This window comes from Elephantulus edwardii, unplaced genomic scaffold, assembly GCF_000299155.1.
Source record: "Elephantulus edwardii isolate Elephantulus edwardi_28Jun2011 unplaced genomic scaffold, EleEdw1.0 scaffold00001, whole genome shotgun sequence".
In the NCBI taxonomy this organism is placed as follows: domain Eukaryota; kingdom Metazoa; phylum Chordata; class Mammalia; order Macroscelidea; family Macroscelididae; genus Elephantulus; species Elephantulus edwardii.
In genome coordinates this window covers 38042352-38055251 of record NW_006399751.1, presented here as the reverse complement: position 1 = coordinate 38055251, position 12900 = coordinate 38042352, and the positions used below count along the sequence as shown (strand labels likewise).

Below are 12900 nucleotides of genomic sequence, written 5' to 3'. Positions count from 1 at the left end.
TCCAATTGGCCCTACCCCAGTCTGGTCCCCTCGCCTGACTGAGGACTCTGTGGTCAAGGATAGTGTTTCCAATTCCAGCACTGCCACTTTTACCCTCCCCCCCCCATAAGTGGTCATACTATATTTTGAAGTAGGTAAAGATTGACAGTTCTAATCCACCAGCTGAACTACAGAGCATGAATGAGACAGCCTTCTTCTGTTAAGATATATTGATCTGGAAAGTTGATGGAAAGTAGTCCTGAGTTGGAATCAACTCTGTGGTAGTGGGTTTGTGGAGTTTTTTGTTTTAACATAAGATAATAGGAATAACCAAAAGCTAGAAAAATTGCACTAATTTGACACAGACCCAAGTGTTCTTTTTCATGTCAAAGCAAATTTTGAAAGATACTAAAAATAGAGAGCTCAACATGTAAAAAAATCTACCTCATGTATAAACCCTTAAAATATTATGAGAGTGAGATGTGTTTCATTTTTAACCTAAATTTGACCGTTAGCTATATTAAGTTATTTATATTTTCTTCAAATGTATCCACATCCTATAAAGTGCTTAATTTTCCCAAATTTTTATCTTGAAAATTAGTTAAATACTAACAAGATAATTAACAATTAACCAAAGTCACACCCCTCAAGTGCTTGTTGTTGCTAGGTGCTATTAACTCATAATGACCCTGTGCACAAGGGAACAAAATGCTGCCTGGTCCCATGCCATCCTCACAGTCACTGCACTGCATGCTATACTATTCTGAGTCCATGTGTAACAGCATCATATCATATGGGCCTTTGTATGCATGTGTTCTTGTTGTTGTTATGTGCCGTCGAGTCACTTGCGACTCATAGCGACCCTATGTACAACAGCCCTAAACTCTGCTCTGTCCTGTGCCAATCACACTGTCTCTGACACTCCCATCCCAATTATCCCAGTCACTGAATCAATCCACCTCATAGAGGGCCTTCCCCTCCTGTGCCGTCCCTCCACCCTCCCAAGCATCATGTCCCTCTCCAAGGACCGGTCTCTCCTCACAACATGTCCAAAGTATGTTAGATGGAGCCTCAGAATCATTGCCTCCAAGGAGCCACCTGGTTTAACCCTATGTAGGATGAATCTGTTTGTTTTCCTAGCAGTCCATGGTATTCTCAATACTCTTCTCCAGCACCACAGCTCAAAGGCATCAAGTCTCCTTCTATCCTCCTTGGTCATTGTCCAACTCTCTGATGCATAACAAGTGATTGTGAAGACCATGGCCTGTATCAGATGCACCTTAGTCTCCAGAGAGACACCATTGCTCTTCAGTACTTTGGAGAGGTCCCTAACAGCAGACTTCCCATGGCAATGTGCCTTTTAATTTCCTGGCTACTGGTGCTAGGAGTGTTGACTGTGGAGCCAAGCAAACTAAAGCTGAGAGCAATCTCAATCTCTTCACCATCCATCCTGATGCTGCCAATTGGTCCAGTGTTGAGAATCTTTGTCTTTTTGACGTTGAGCCTCAGTCCATACTGAGTCCTCTTCAGGTCCTCTTCAATTTCAGCAAGGAGGGTTGTGTCATCTGCATAACACAGATTGTTGATAAATCGTCCATGTCCACCAATCTTAACCCCACATTTCTCCTCATAGAGCCCAGCTTCCCAGATAATCTGTTCTGCATATAGGTTGAAAAGGTATAGAGAAAGGATGCATCCCTGGTGTACGCCCTTCCCAATTTTGAACCGTACAGTGTTCCCTTGCTCTGTTCTGACGACTGCCTCCTGGTCCAAGTATAGGTTTCTCATTAGCATGATCAAGTGTTCTGGGATTCCCATTCTTCTCAGAGTCAGCCACAGTTTGTTATGATCCACACAGTCAAATGCCCTTGCATAGTCAATGAAACACAGATAGACATTCCTCTGGTATTCTCTGCTTTCAGCCAAGATCCATCTAACATCAGCTACATTATCCCTAGTAGCACACCCCCTTCTAAACCCAGCCTGGACTTCTGGTAGTTCTCTGCTGATGTGCTGTTCTAGTAGTTTTTGGATTATCTTCAGTAAAATCTTGTTTGCATGTGAAATCAGTGTATTAGTATCTTCTCTGTATACATATAAGACGCTGACAGCGAAATAGAATGAAGGGAATTTCTTTTTCTCCTTTATTGTCTTTTTCTCAGAAAATAGACAGATCTCATAACTGTATTATTTAAAAATTGAAAACCATGTAGGATAACTTTGGACTTAACTCTGTTTCCCGTGTGTGTGTGTGTGTGTGTGTGTGTGTGTCTATCTGTCCTAAATTTTTTAAGGAATGTTACTCTGACAGAAAAATTTAAATTTTCAGTACAGCAAAAAGTTCATTAGCAATGAAGGAACCAGAAAGCTCCTGTTCTGACATATTTTTCTGTTTGTATTGAACATGACCTCCTCAGGAATTTGCCATTTTTAACATAGCATACCATGATCCATGTGAACTCAACACCCGTCCGTATAAGAAGTGAATTCTGTAATGTTGGACTTAATTTTTATTTCTGTTTCAGAGTGTCCATATATTGGAAAGAACCACTTCTTCTGGCACCGAAGCCTCTGTAAGTCGACAGTTGCTAGAACCGGAACCAGTCCCCCTCTCCAAGGTCAGTAATGGACTGTCATCTTTGGTATAATCCTAGGCATAATGCCTGCTCCAGAACTAGTCAAAGTGTGGATAACCTTTACATCTAATTCCCCAAATGTAGGTATGAACAGTAACAGGGGTAATAGTCCATTTCTTTCTGCCTCATTATGTAGAGTTTCTCTGTTTTGGGTGAGGTGACAATGGATGAATGTAAAATTTATTAGCATTTTCAGGATTATATCCAAATTCTAAAATTCTTGCAGCAATTTCACTGCTGGGAATACACCCTAAAGAAATCAGAACTGCCACCCAAACAGATATATGCACACCCCTGTTTATTAATGTATTATTCACAATAGCAAAGAGATGGGAAGAACCCAAGTGCCCATCAACAAATGAATGGATAGAGAAGCTGTGGTATATTTACATGATGGAGTACTATGCAGCACTGAAAACCAAGGAACTCATAAAATATTATACAGAATGGGTGACGCTGGAGGTCATTATGCTGAGTGAAACATCCCAGTCAGAAAAGAACAAATACTGCATAATGCCACTGTTATAAAACAGGACTGACATGGTGGTTGAGAGGAAACTAAGAAAAGAGGGGATAAATAATGTACATTGCATTGAAAGAGATGAGGAATAAAACTGTTTAAAAGAACTATATGATTGGGCATTATTTGCATGACAACAGTCCAGAATAAGAGCTGCATAAAGTAAAGTGGACTGGGAGGGGGTGTGTGGAATTGTACAACACTTAAAGGATTATTTTTCAAAGAGAAAAGCAAACTGAGGGATGTGGGCAGGGAGGAAAATGTGCAACAATGAATGGGAATCCAAGTTCTCTATAAATTTTCATTAAAGTCTCAATTTTTTTAACAAGATTAAATTAAAAAAAATAAAATAAAAAGAAGGCAAGGAAACCTATTGCTATGCCCTGTTAGAAAGATGAGCAATTACTTCAGTGCAAAGCTCCAGTGAAAGATCTCTGAGTCTTGCAGTAATAATATTCATAATAACAGCTACCATTTTTGCACAACATACTGCACACCAGGCACGGTGCTAAGTGCTTCAACACATTTCATATAATCCTTTGAATAGCTCCATGCTGTTTACAAATATGGAACAGAGAGTTACTCACTTTCCCAAAGTCAACCAAAGCTGTTAAGTAGCAAAACAAGAAGTTAAACTTAGATTTGTCTAAATCTACAACCAGTTCTTTTAAGTCCTACAGCACCTGCAAAGTAACGTAATCCTCGAAGAGGGAACCTGTTGCCCATTCATAATTCGAGTATCTCTCACACATTTGACCTTCCTAACTTACATGCTGTTAGGAGGGGCCAGTCATTTGAAAACAATGTCATGCTTGGAAAGATGATGGAGGGTAAATGAAGGAAGGGAATACCTTCAATGAGAATTGATTGACATAGTGACTGTAACAGTAGTTTCAGAGATAAACAATATAAATAGAGGATATCAGAGATAGTGAGGATGGTGCAGTATAGAGTAAAGTTCAAATCCGTTGTTCGTAGGGTCACTGTGAGTCATAGTCAACTTGATGGTACCTAACAGTAAAGAAAAAAAAATTCTATGTTAAAGCATTTCTTTGTGTTCCCTCTTCTTAGTCCTCAGACTTAACAGACATCTAAATGCATTTCTCTATGAAAAACAAAATTCATAAAAAAAAGCTAAGAGCCTCTAGATGCCATCCTATTGCTCCCAGAACCCTCTGTGGCTCTCAGAAGTATTCAACAGCTTGACTATTTTATCAAAGAACCCTGAAAATGTAATGCGTGTTCATTTCAGATTGTTTAAAGAACTCTTCGCATAGCCAAATCAACACCAACAATTGTACTTCTGTATGTAGTTGAGTCATTTGGGTTCCTTCGGGGATAACCAAGGGGATGATGATGAAAGGGAAGGGTGGGAAGATGATGGCATGATGCTGGGTGTGGAGAGCCTTTGGCGGGCAGGGCCTTATCTTCCTGTTACAAACATTAGGATAAAAGAATGTTCAGCCACATTTCCTGGAAGTACAATTTAATGCAAAAACCCCATGTCTATTACACATACTTGAACTTAAAGCATACAGATTTCATTTGGTCAGAAGGAAGGAACTTCTGTGATGTGGAAGCTTCTGTGATGTAGGAAGACAAGAAGAAAGGGAAGGAGGAAGGGGCAGCAAACATGCAAGCCCTCTCCCTTCTGCTTCCATGTCACCGTCAGTACTGGATCACAGCACCTTAACCTCCAATGTTTGTTACAGCAGAGTCTGAATAGCTGCCAAATGGCCATTTGAGCAACAGATTCATCTACCATGAGATGAAATCCATCAGCCCTTCTGATCAAGGCCCTTATCCAAGGGCCTAAGGGGATAATTTCTGATTCCTACATTAATTTAGGGTGAAGCATTCTGCAGGGGCCCATTTCTGATCCAAGAACACATCATCCAGTTTTCTGAGGCTGTTGTTGTTTTTGTTGGTTATGTGTATTGAGTCCCCTGTGACTCACAGTGACCCTATGAACAATAGCTTTGAACCCTGCCCTGTCTTGAGCCAGTCTCACTGACTCCAACACATCTACCCTCATTACCCCAGTTACTGTGTCAGTCTATCTCAGTCAAGGTCTTCCTCTCCTATGCTGTCCCTCCACCCTTCCAAGCATGATGTCCTTCTCCAAGATCTGGTGCTTCGTGGCCATGTGCCCAAAGTATGTGATATGGACCTCCAACATCCTTGCCTCCAAGGAGAAACTTGGTTTCACTCTTTTCAAGAAATACCTGTTTATCCTCTTGGCAGTCCATGCCATGGTATGTTCAGTAGTCTTCTCCATCACCATAACTCAAAAGCATTGATTCTTCTTCTTCTTCTTTTGTCATCCTTAGTCATTGTCCAGCTCTCTGATGCACAGCAAGTAATTGTGAAGACCATGGCCTGGATCAGGTGCCCCTTAGTCCCTAAACTGACATCATTACTCTTTGGCATTTTGGAGAAGTCCCTCACAGCAGACTACTCCAATGCAATTCATCTTTTCTGACTGCTGGTACCAAGAATATTGATTGATTCAGCAAGCTGAAATTATTAACAATCTCAATTTCTTCTACATCTATAGTGGTTCTGTCAGTTGGCCCTTTGGTGAGCATCTTTGTCTTCTTGATGTTGAGCTTCAATCCATATTGAAGACTACAGTCCTTGAACTTCCGCAACTAACATTTCAGGTCCTCCTCAGTTTTGCCAAGCATCTTGCAGGTGATAGATTATTCTTCTTCCAATCCTGATGCCACATTCCTCCTCATAAAGCCCAGCATCTCAGATGATCTGTTTCAAAGATTTAAAGGGGCAGCTCAGAAGACAAAACAAAGTATTATAATAAAGTGTGCAAAGAGCTGGAGTTGTAAAATCAAGAGGGCTGAACTCAGTATTTTTTTTCATTTATTATTAATTTCAATGAAAATTTACAGATACTTTGGGTTTCCATTCATTCATTGTTGCACTTTTCTCCCCTCCCAACCCTCCCCCCTAGTATACTACCCTCTTGGAAAAGTAAAAGAAAAATTCTTTCATTGTTTTACAAACCCTCCCCCAGGTCTACTCCACTATGCAGCCTTAGCTCTGGACTCCTGTCATGACAAAAATACCTAATCACATATCCCTTTTAAACAGTTTTCTCCCTCATCTGTTTCAATGCAGTATACATTATTGAACCCATCTTTCTCAGTCTCCCCCCAAGGTCAGTGCTGTTTTACAACAGTGGCACCATGCAGTAGTTGTCCTTTTATGACTGAGATACTTCACTCAGCATAATGTCCTCCAGGATCACCCATTTTGAATTCTATTGCATGAGTTCCTTGTTTTTCATTGCAGCCTAGTATTCCCTTGTGTGAATATACCACAGCTTCTCTATCCATTCATTTGTTGATGGGCATCCAGGTTGTTTCCAACTCCTTGCTATTGTGAACAAAGCTGCAGTAAACATGGGTGTGCATATTATCTGCTTGTATGTCAATTATGGTCTCTTTGGGGTATATTCCCAGTAGTGGAATTGCTGGGTCAAATGGTATCTCTATTTGCAACTTTTTGAGAAAGCGCCATACTGCCTTCCACAGTGGTTGCACCATTTTATACTCCCACCAACAGTGAATAAGGGTTCCAATTTCTCCATAACCTCACCAGCATTTGTTGTTTGCTATTCTGTTAAAGTTTGCTATTCTTACTGGGGTGAGATGATATCTCATAGTTGTTTTAATTTGCATCTCTCTTAGAGCTAGGGATTTTGAACATTTCTTCATGTGCTTGTTAGCCATCTGAATGTCTTCTTTGGTGAAGTGTCTGTTCATATCCTGTGCCCATTTGTCTATTGGATTATTTACTTTTATCTTGTTATGTGTGTGTGCATCTGTCTTTGCGAGAGACAATTTCCGTGCATGTGAAAAGGAAAGGCATGCAGTCTCAAAGAGAAGAAACCAACTATGACTCGCCAGCTACACTTCCATGTCCACAGCACTTTAAGAGCCACATCACACCCACAGTAGCCTTTCCAGAACAGAAAGTTCGATCTGTACAGTTAATTGTACATTTGTCTCCAAAACAGTCTTACTTTGAAACCTTTAAGTGCCTCTCTACCCAGAGGTTAACTGCCTGGAAAGATGCATTTTAAACATTCTGAGTACAGGTCATCGAGATACCATTCTGCTCCCAACACATGAAGTGGCTCCAGTGAGTCTCTAGTGAACCCTTCTCTGCATGACGATGCATGGGAAAAGCGTTTGAACTTCAGTCCAAAGAGCATAGTTTGTTCAGGAATGTGGTTTAGATTTTTTTTTTCTGGTGAATTAAGCGTTGGTTCAAAAGCACCTTCTACCTAAAACCCTGCTCTAAGCAGATCAGGAAGCACTTTGAAGTGCCCAACTTGTTTTTCTTCTTTCCTCTTAGGAAGCTGACAGCTGGGAAATTATAGAAGGGCTGAAAATAGGCCAGACCAATGTCCAGAAACCAGACAAACATGAAGGCTTTATGCTGAAGAAAAGAAAATGGCCTTTAAAAGGTTGGCACAAGGTAAAATTTCAGTCTCATTCGTGTTCATATCATCTTCAGTAAGAGAGGAGCTTATTTGATGTCACTAAGTAGGAACAGAGAGATTGATTGTGTGTATAAAACTAATTTTCTAAGCCTCTTCTTCACCATATGGGCTGCATCCTATCAGATGTACTTGAGTCATCTGTGATACAATATGTATGCAGAGAAAAATATTTTGTATGACATTTAAAATCCAATTTTCTACATATTGTTTTGTAATCTTTTTCCCCTTAAATTAGTTTGAATATGCTTTCAATTCTATTAAATATCCTTCTAAATATGAAGGTTTTCTAAGTACAAGCATGTATTTTATTGAACTGGAAAGCCCACCGTTGGGTTGATCAATTCCTTATTACTGAATATGTAAGAGAGGGCTAATATTTACTGTTGTGATGTGGTAAGCATCTTTATACATCATGAATGTCTGTTTAGTTTCATGATATGAATTTTCAGAATTAGTGCTTGCAACACAAGCTGAACTTGGAATATCAGGGATCCTGGAAACATATTTGCTGCCCTTTATGAAATATATAGTTTCTTTTTCTTTCATCCCACCACATCTTTTTTCCTGGGCCCTAGTTTGAGTCGAACTTCAGTGGCCTAGTGCTATGGAGTTCCACTGCCAACCCAAAGGTATGTGGTTCAAATCCACCAGCTTCCATAAAAGAAAGATAAACAGTTTCCTCCTGTGCAATTTCCAGCTTCTGAAAACCTTCTAAAGGGTCAGCTATGGCTTAGTTCTGACCCAATGGTACAACAAGCAGTTTTAATTATGGATAAAATAGTTTTACTATGTTAATGCAGTTGCTTGAACAAGAATTCTGTAATCCTAAGAGAGAAGGAACCAGTGGTGGTTTTGTAGTAATATTCTTACTTTCACTGCTGGAAACCAGTTCGATTCCACCAGCTGCATGGGGCTCTGATGAGACGGCTTCCAGACCAAGAAGAAAGGCCAGGCAGTTTATTTTTGATAGTCAGTGAAAACTCTGTAGATCACAGTGATCTGATCCACAGTGGGCTGCAGGGCCTGGCCGGACATGGCAGCATTTCATTGTATTGTAGGTGGGGTCATCTTGAGCCAGGAGCTCCCTCAAAAGCCACTAACAGCAACAAGAAAAAGATTTCTTTCTCTTTCAGTATAAACCCTCAGGTAGACCACCCAAGCTCTTCCAAATATTATGAAGAGAATCCCTGCTCCTTAACCACATCTGTTCTTTATTGTTAAATCTAATATAGGTAACGAGGGATTATAACTTATTGGAGAAAGTGTTCTTTTTCTATTTCAAAGGAAAGACTAAAAGTAAGCAGCTGGGAAATATTGCCTCACTCCTCTGTCTCTAACAGTGAAATGGAAGTAGTCAAAGAAGCTTCTGACTTCTTTGCTCTGCTCCAACAGAAGTTTCCCTCAGTCCATAATTTCCCAGAGCTCGGACTCTCTTCCCTCTCTTGTTTTTTCCTGGATTTTGGCCCACCTGACCATTCTCCTCCTTTTACCTTTAACTCTGACCTTAACATTTTGCAGTTTCTCGAATCAAAGGCTTTGCTAATCTTTGTTTCCCCATGACTGTCCTAGAAACTATCTCTGCTGAGAGTCTTTGATCATGGGGAATCAACAGGGAAGAGGGCAGAGAAACAAATTTCCTGTGAATCACTATGTTGTATTGTTCTGAATCTACCTCTGTGCAAAACTGGCTAAGTTTCAACAACACTTCTTGGATCGTGCCCTTAAACAATAAAGGCATTTTGTTGAGCCACAATGAACAGCAGGAGCTGCCCCTTACTTAGTAAGTACCTGGGTGGTGCAGATGACTAAGTACTTGACTGTGGACTAAAAGGTTGGTGGTTCAGACCCACTTGGAGGCGCCTCAGAAGGAAGGGCCTGGCAATCTGCTTCTGAGAGTCTACAGCCTTGAAAATACTCTGCACACTCAGGGTCATCCTGAGTCAGAATCAACTCAGTGACATCCAATAACAACAGCATCCTCTGCCTTGACAGACATTTATTCAGCCGCACTTGAGTGTCCAAGTCACAGACAGGTTAGCAATCAAGTGGTTTTTAATGGTAGTGGTGGTTTCTTCCTGTGTATAATTGTTGCCTCCCAGAACTTGTAACAGAGAAAATAGAATGGTTTTCTCTGATCTCCCTGCAGCCTGTCCTCTGGCCTCCTTGTCTGTTACCTCAGCTGCTCAGAGTTCCTGAATCAAATAAAAACTTCCCAGCAGGGTGATTTGTTTTTTTCTCCATTTATAGAAAGATTCCCTGCATCTGTAGGTAGAAGAAGAGCTGCTGGGCCCAAAGTCCTGGAGCTGTTCTATGACTTGTCTAGGAGGGGAAAAAAGCAGAAAAAGATGCTTCAGAATGACTAGTGAACAAAGGTGGAAACATCTGTTTATATCTGAGTAGGAACACCGAAAAACTCACTGCTTTTGAATTGGAACTAACTCATAACTGTCTTCCCAGTGGGCTGCCAAGATTATAAATTGATTAGGATGTGATTGTCCCTCCTTCTCCCATGGATGGATTCCAGCTGCCGGAGAGGTGCAGCCTATGGATTAGCAGGGCAAGCCCCTACGGCCTGCCCCACCAGAGCTCCCTAGAGTGCCTTGGAGGAGACAGAGAGAGAGAGAGAGTGAGTGTGTGTGTGTGTGTGAGAGAGAGAGAGAGAGAGAGTGTGTGTGTGTGTGTGTGTGTGTGTGTAAATTCTAAATGCAGTCTAGATATAATTTTTTGCTAATAGTGAAATACAAGTGAGTGTACTGCTAAGTGGAGATATGATGCCACTTTTTAAACTTTCCAGATAATTCCGTATTCTCTAATGAGTATGAGCCACCTACTGCGCATCAAGTACACAGGAAGATCAAGGTGAAAGGTTCTGTGTAGACAAACTCTTCACGACATCATTTAGTGATCTAATCCAGACTCTTCTTTCCTACGCTTGCCAGGAGACAAAGCATTTGCTTTTCATTTTTATCTGTTCTCCTATTTTAAGTTTTGCAAATATCCTAATGTGATTAATTTAGAAGGTCTCAGGTACAAACCCTAAGATTTCTTCCCTGTTGGGATAAAAACACTGTTCAAAGGCTCCTTGCCCACTGGATTATGTGTAAAAAGAACCCTGGTGGGTTAAGAGTATGCGAGGGATAAAGCTTCTGTCTCCAGTTTAGTGTGACAAACTATGTCCAAGTTTGCTGGACACAAATACTTTAAAATGATCACACATATTGATTACTAAATGCCAAGAAGCATTAGACCCACATTTGTGCATGTTATACATAATTCAGAATGCAGACGGTAACTGTGGGTTGTTTGATTCTTGCAGCGCTTTTTTGTCCTGGATAATGGAATGTTAAAGTATTCAAAGGCCCCACTTGATGTAAGTAGCACACAGGACATTTTTCCAAAGACTGATTTAGCATTCTGCTTGAAGTGAGTAAATATCATCATTGTACAAGCCTTCTGCTGTAGTCACCAACTGCACATTTCTATACCTGTAACATTTAACAAGCTACCAAACTGTCATGTCCCATCCAAGGCATGTTTTATGTTTATAATCAAGCTAATGTAAAATTTCAAACTGGTGAGAGCTTACACTCGGTGAGTTTACATAAATGCAGTGTGTATCTAACTATCATGTTGTATGTTATTAAAAACAACAGCTTAAATCCTAAATGCAGTGCACATCTAAAATGACCCTTTTTCTCTCTTGGAGAGAAAATTAACAATAGTGTTTTCTGCATCTCTCAATAAACTGCTTTGCATGCTTGTTTTTGAGATTTGAAACAATCTTCGTTCTTGTTGATGCCCTTTTATACTCTCTCTTTTAAGCTTCATTTGTTTCATACATCTAAATTTCTTGAGGATCACAGTTCACTAAAGTTGTTTTAAATTCTTTGTCTTTGGTGTGATTTGTTATTTGCATGCAATACTAGGAATTTCCCTCATTGTTATCACTGTGGAAATAGCGGACGGAGAGAGGATTCAGATGTAGCTTTGCCTCCAAGTCTGCCTTTGAACCGGCTGTGTGTCCTTGCTAAAACAAGGACAGCTAGAAGCTAGAGTCTGCTGCTCCAAGCTCTCTGGCCCCAGCTGCCCAGTTCTGCCCCAGTGGCTGTTGCCAGTTGAGTACTCTAGGATGTTCTAGGCTGTGGGTCAAAGACTGGCCACTGTTATTTTGGGAGCTACTAAAAATGTTTTTTTAGGAGATATGAACTGTGAAATCTATAATTATGAAAACTTGACATTGTAGGTTATGCCAAAAATAGAAATAGGTAAGACATGAACAATCCTACTTAGTTGAAATTGGTGAGAATTCATTTACTCTTCAGCTATCCTCAAGTTATGAAAACTTTTCCATTTTCTTTTTTCAAAAGGAGATGGAATGTTGTCATTTCCATAGATATGTGAGAGACCACTTTGAGCTGTCATATTCTAATTCCTAAGATTTATTAAAGATTACATTGAGGTTCCTTGGATTAATCTCAGAAACACATCTAATCATCTATCCCTGCAGCCTATTGACCAGTCTTTTGATTTCAGATTCAAAAGGGGAAGGTCCATGGGAGCATCGATGTTGGCCTCTCGGTCATGTCAATTAAGAAGAAAGCGCGGAGAATAGACCTGGATACAGAAGAACACATCTATCATCTGAAGGTGAAAGCGCTTCCCCACAGTTTCTCTGCCAAAGGAAATCACTGTCTGATGTCCCGGGTGATCAGGTAGCTAGTTAGTTTCCAGATTACTTTGTCCTCTTGCTCTTGTTTTAGGTAAAATCCCAGGACTGGTTTGATGCATGGGTCTCCAAACTACGACACCATCGCTTGTATCGTCAGAATGAAATTGTGAGATCACCCCGAGATGCTAGTTTTCACATATTTCCTTCAACCTCCACAGCTGAATCCTCACCAGCTGCTAATGTTTCCGTTGTGGACGGAAAGGTATGACTTTGTACTCTGGATTGTTGTACTTTTGACTAAGAGAGGCAATGAGTCTGTTGAAGCTGATGTGAGTAAACTACTGCTACTGAATAAGACAGTAATAAAAGTGTGATAGTCCAGAATAAGAGGTGTACAGCAAAGTGGTCTTGGGGGCAGGGGGAGGCAGGAAGTTGTGCAACAATGAAAGAATCTTTTTCAAGAGAAAAGTGAACTGGGGTTGGGGGGTAAGGAGAAAAATGTGCAAAAATGAATGAATGGAAATCCATGTTTTCTGTAAACTTCCATTAAAATATCAATTAAAAAAGAAAA

General features: G+C 40.4%; 1 protein-coding gene across 4 annotated transcripts in view; it reads left to right on the top strand.

Moving 5' to 3' along the window:
- Nucleotides 1-12900, top strand: part of OSBPL6 (oxysterol binding protein-like 6) — a 110002-nt gene that overhangs the window by 19879 nt on the left and 77223 nt on the right. For all 4 annotated transcript variants that reach the window (XM_006878794.1, XM_006878793.1, XM_006878792.1 and 1 more), the window contains exons 2-6: nucleotides 2505-2597; nucleotides 7513-7635; nucleotides 10977-11030; nucleotides 12194-12307; nucleotides 12421-12591. In XM_006878794.1, the coding sequence (XP_006878856.1) occupies nucleotides 2505-2597; nucleotides 7513-7635; nucleotides 10977-11030; nucleotides 12194-12307; nucleotides 12421-12591 (555 nt within the window). The remainder of the gene's footprint in view (nucleotides 1-2504; nucleotides 2598-7512; nucleotides 7636-10976; nucleotides 11031-12193; nucleotides 12308-12420; nucleotides 12592-12900) is intronic.